Source organism: Pseudochaenichthys georgianus, unplaced genomic scaffold, assembly GCF_902827115.2.
Source record: "Pseudochaenichthys georgianus unplaced genomic scaffold, fPseGeo1.2 scaffold_644_arrow_ctg1, whole genome shotgun sequence".
Classification (NCBI taxonomy): Eukaryota; Metazoa; Chordata; class Actinopteri; order Perciformes; family Channichthyidae; genus Pseudochaenichthys; species Pseudochaenichthys georgianus.
This window is the reverse complement of record NW_027263200.1, coordinates 102,501-107,334: the sequence shown is the minus strand read 5'-3', so window position 1 is coordinate 107,334 and position 4,834 is coordinate 102,501. Positions and strand designations below refer to the sequence as shown.

The following is a 4,834-nucleotide window of genomic DNA, read 5'->3' as shown; positions in this document are numbered from 1 at the left end:
ACTTTGTGACCAAAAAAACAACTTTAATAATCCAGACAGCTCTGTGGATATTTATTCATGGTTTTCTTCTTGTTGGAATATTTTCTTTAAACTTTCTTTGAATTTGCCATATAATATATAATATATAATATCACATTACATTACAAGTCACTTGTTAGACGCTTTTATCCAAAGCGACTTACATACTCAATACTGTGGGCAATCCCCAAAGGAGAAATTTGGGGTGAAGTATCTTGCTCAGGGACACAACGACATGCTGACTGCAGTGGGGTTTGAACCTGTGATCCCTGATCCGAACACCAACGCTCAACCCACTGCACCACACGCCTATATATTATATATAATATATAATATCATATATAATAATTACTGCCTGCCTGCCTGCCTGCCTGCCTGACAGAGCGTCACATATAACACACGAAAGGAAAGGAGAAACCCCCAAAAGCAGAATAGGTCCCTTTGAGGAAGTCTCACGTATTATCTGATCAAAACCCAAACGGCTGCTCAGGCAGTTCAGTGAAAGAAGAAGCTGCACCCCATGATTGAAACCATGCTTGTTTATTGGACATTACTTTGTAATATGTTTAAAGACTTTTTAATTTCCCACATATTACATTACAGACTGTTTTACAAGTCTTAATGTCGGTAACACACACATGTTTCCCTTGGACGGGGCCAGGGGCAGATGGGGTGGATCTCATCGTCTGATCCTTGGCATTGGAATGAGTAGAGCGGCCCTTTTTGAGGACGGGGAGGTTGGCCACAATAACAAACAGCAGGGGGGCGGGGAAGCACCACAGCATCTCTGGGGGTACATATGGGCTCCCGCTCACCAGCGCCGAGGGCAGTAGAGTTCTGTTAGGAGCAGACCCAACAGTCAGTGAAATGCTGCCAGTCATGACAGTAACTAAGTACTCACTCAAGTACCAAAAGTACTGTTTTGACATGAGTTGGCTTTGCTTGAGCATTTTTCATTTCATTTTAGGCAAATGTTTTACTGCCCTCCATTTATTTAACCCTCAGTTACCAAGTGAATACACATAATCCTCTGCTATGATATGATGCAGTACTGTGTTGCTATTCACCAGTGTCTATTGTCTCCAGACTAACACATTACAACATTAAAATGCTCTGTTACGTATCGACTGGTGAATCTCTTTGGTACTCCATAATAATACAATACTGTGAACGCTTTAGCTTTGCACATTAAGTAGGTATACTGTAAGTATATTTCGCTAAAGACATTTCTGTATTTTGACTGAAGTGGCATTTTGAAAGCAGGAATGTTCCTTGTGATGGAGTACTTTTGGACTGCAGTATTTTCTTTTTCAGTAAGTAAAGGATCAGAGTACTTCTTCCATCTCTGGTCTCTGCACAGATATCTGCTCACACAATTGATCAATAATAGAAATAGAACAAATGGACAGTATTATGGGCGTTTATGTGGAGAATGCGGACTCACCATTGGAGGGTAGTAATCGCACCGAACAGAATCGAGTCCCTTGGATAGGAAGTAAGTTGAATGGCACAAAGCATGGCGCTTCAAAGAGAGAGAGACAATTATCTCAGTGAGCAACACTGTCGCTTGATGTATAGAGGTCACATGACAGTGTGTCGGTAACATGAACACATCCTTCACATGGCATGAAGTCGATCTCAAGATATCCAAGTCAATACACAGTCGGTTACATGACGTTAGGTTGGTAACATTACATAACATTGGTCACATGACGTTAGGTTGGTAACATTACATAACGTTGGTCACATGACGTTAGGTTGGTAACATTACATAACGTTGGTCACATGACATTAGGTTGGTAACATTACATAACGTTGGTCACATGACGTTAGGTTGGTAACATTACATAACGTTGGTCTCATGACGTTAGGTTGGTAACATGACGTTAGGTTGGTCACATGACGTTAGGTTGGTAACATTACATAACGTTGGTCACATGACGTTAGGTTGGTAACATTACATAACGTTGGTCACATGACGTTAGGTTGGTAACATGACACTAGGTTGGTAACATTACATAACGTTGGTCACACGACGTTAGGTTGGTAACATTACATAACGTTGGTCACGTGACGTTAGGTTGGTAACATTACATAACGTTGGTCACACGACGTTAGGTTGGTAACATTACATAACGTTGGTCACACGACGTTAGGTTGGTAACATTACGTAACGTTGGTCACACGACGTTAGGTTGGTAACATTACATAACGTTGGTCACACGACGTTAGGTTGGTAACATTACATAACGTTGGTCTCATGACGTTAGGTTGGTAACATTACATAACGTTGGTCACATGACGTTAGGTTGGTAACATTACATAACGTTGGTCACACGACGTTAGGTTGGTAACATTACATAACGTTGGTCACATGACGTTAGGTTGGTAACATTACATAACGTTGGTCACACGACGTTAGGTTGGTAACATTACATAACGTTGGTCACACGACGTTAGGTTGGTAACATTACGTAATGTTGGTCACATGACGTTAGGTTGGTAACATTACATAACGTTGGTCACGCGACGTTAGGTTGGTAACATTACATAACGTTGGTCACGCGACGTTAGGTTGGTAACATTACATAACGTTGGTCACGTGACGTTAGGTTGGTAACATTACATAACGTTGGTCACGCGACGTTAGGTTGGTAACATTACATAACGTTGGTCACGTGACGTTAGGTTGGTAACATTACATAACGTTGGTCACATGACGTTAGGTTGGTAACATTACGTAACGTTGGTCACATGACGTTAGGTTGGTAACATTACGTAACGTTGGTCACACGACGTTAGGTTGGTAACATTACATAACGTTGGTCACATGACGTTAGGTTGGTAACATTACATAACGTTGGTCACGCGACGTTAGGTTGGTAACATTACATAACGTTGGTCACATGACGTTAGGTTGGTAACATTACATAACGTTGGTCACGTGACGTTAGGTTGGTAACATTACGTAACGTTGGTCACATGACGTTAGGTTGGTAACATTACATAACGTTGGTCACGTGACGTTAGGTTAGTAACATTACATAACGTTGGTCACACGACGTTAGGTTGGTAACATTACGTAACGTTGGTCACGTGACGTTAGGTTGGTAACATTACATAACGTTGGTCACACGACGTTAGGTTGGTAACATTGCGTAACGTTGGTCACGTGACGTTAGGTTGGTAACATTACATAACGTTGGTCACACGACGTTAGGTTGGTAACATTACGTAACGTTGGTCACACGACGTTAGGTTGGTAACATTACATAACCTTTGGTCACATGACGTTAGGTTGGTAACATAACATAACGTTGGTCACACGACGTTAGGTTGGTAACATTACATAACGTTGGTCACACGACGTTAGGTTGGTAACATTACATAACGTTGGTCACACGACGTTAGGTTGGTAACATTACGTAATGTTGGTCACACGACGTTAGGTTGGTAACATGACATAACGTTGGTCTCATGACGTTAGGTTGGTAACATTACGTAACGTTGGTCACCTGACGTTAGGTTGGTAACATTACGTAATGTTGGTCACACGACGTTAGGTTGGTAACATGACATAACGTTGGTCTCATGACGTTAGGTTGGTAACATTACGTAATGTTGGTCACACGACGTTAGGTTGGTAACATTACATAACGTTGGTCACACGACGTTAGGTTGGTAACATTACGTAATGTTGGTCACGTGACGTTAGGTTGGTAACATTACGTAACGTTGGTCTCATGACGTTAGGTTGGTAACATTACATAACGTTGGTCACACGACGTTAGGTTGGTAACATTACGTAACGTTGGTCACATGACGTTAGGTTGGTAACATTACGTAACGTTGGTCACATGACGTTAGGTTGGTAACATTACATAACGTTGGTCACACGACGTTAGGTTGGTAACATTACGTAACGTTGGTCACATGACGTTAGGTTGGTAACATTACGTAACGTTGGTCACATGACGTTAGGTTGGTAACATTACATAACGTTGGTCTCATGACGTTAGGTTGGTAACATTATGTAACGTTGGTCACATGACGTTAGGTTGGTAACATTACGTAACGTTGGTCACATGACGTTAGGTTGGTAACATTACATAACGTTGGTCTCATGACGTTAGGTTGGTAACATTACATAACGTTGGTCTCATGACGTTAGGTTGGTAACATTATGTAACGTTGGTCACACGACGTTAGGTTGGTAACATTATGTAACGTTGGTCACATGACGTTAGGTTGGTAACATTACATAACGTTGGTCTCATGACGTTAGGTTGGTAACATTACATAACGTTGGTCCATGACGTTAGGTTGGTAACATTACATAACGTTGGTCACACGACGTTAGGTTGGTAACATTACAGTAACGTTGGTCACATGACGTTAGGTTGGTAACATTACGTAACGTTGGTCACATGACGTTAGGTTGGTAACATTACATAACGTTGGTCACATGACGTTAGGTTGGTAACATTATGTAACGTTGGTCACACGACGTTAGGTTGGTAACATTACATAACGTTGGTCACATGACGTTAGGTTGGTAACATTACATAACGTTGGTCTCATGACGTTAGGTTGGTAACATGACGTAACGTTGGTCACATGACGTTAGGTTGGTAACATTACGTAACGTTGGTCACATGACGTTAGGTTGGTAACATTACGTAACGTTGGTCACATGACGTTAGGTTGGTAACATTACGTAACGTTGGTCACACGACGTTAGGTTGGTAACATTACATAACGTTGGTCACATGACGTTAGGTTGGTAACATTACATAACGTTGGTCACATGACGTTA

The 4,834-nt window shown here is 41.5% G+C and overlaps 1 protein-coding gene across 1 annotated transcript in view; it reads right to left on the bottom strand.

Moving 5' to 3' along the window:
* Nucleotides 1-542: 542 nt before the first annotated feature.
* LOC117443628 (alpha-2-HS-glycoprotein-like) overlaps nucleotides 543-4,834 on the bottom strand; it is a 9,233-nt gene continuing 4,941 nt past the window's right edge. Inside the window, exons 5-6 of the mRNA XM_034079534.2 lie at nucleotides 1,463-1,540; nucleotides 543-855 (exon numbers count right to left, since the gene is read on the bottom strand). Coding sequence (XP_033935425.1) covers nucleotides 637-855; nucleotides 1,463-1,540 — 297 coding nt within the window. The 3' untranslated portion in view covers nucleotides 543-636. The remainder of the gene's footprint in view (nucleotides 856-1,462; nucleotides 1,541-4,834) is intronic.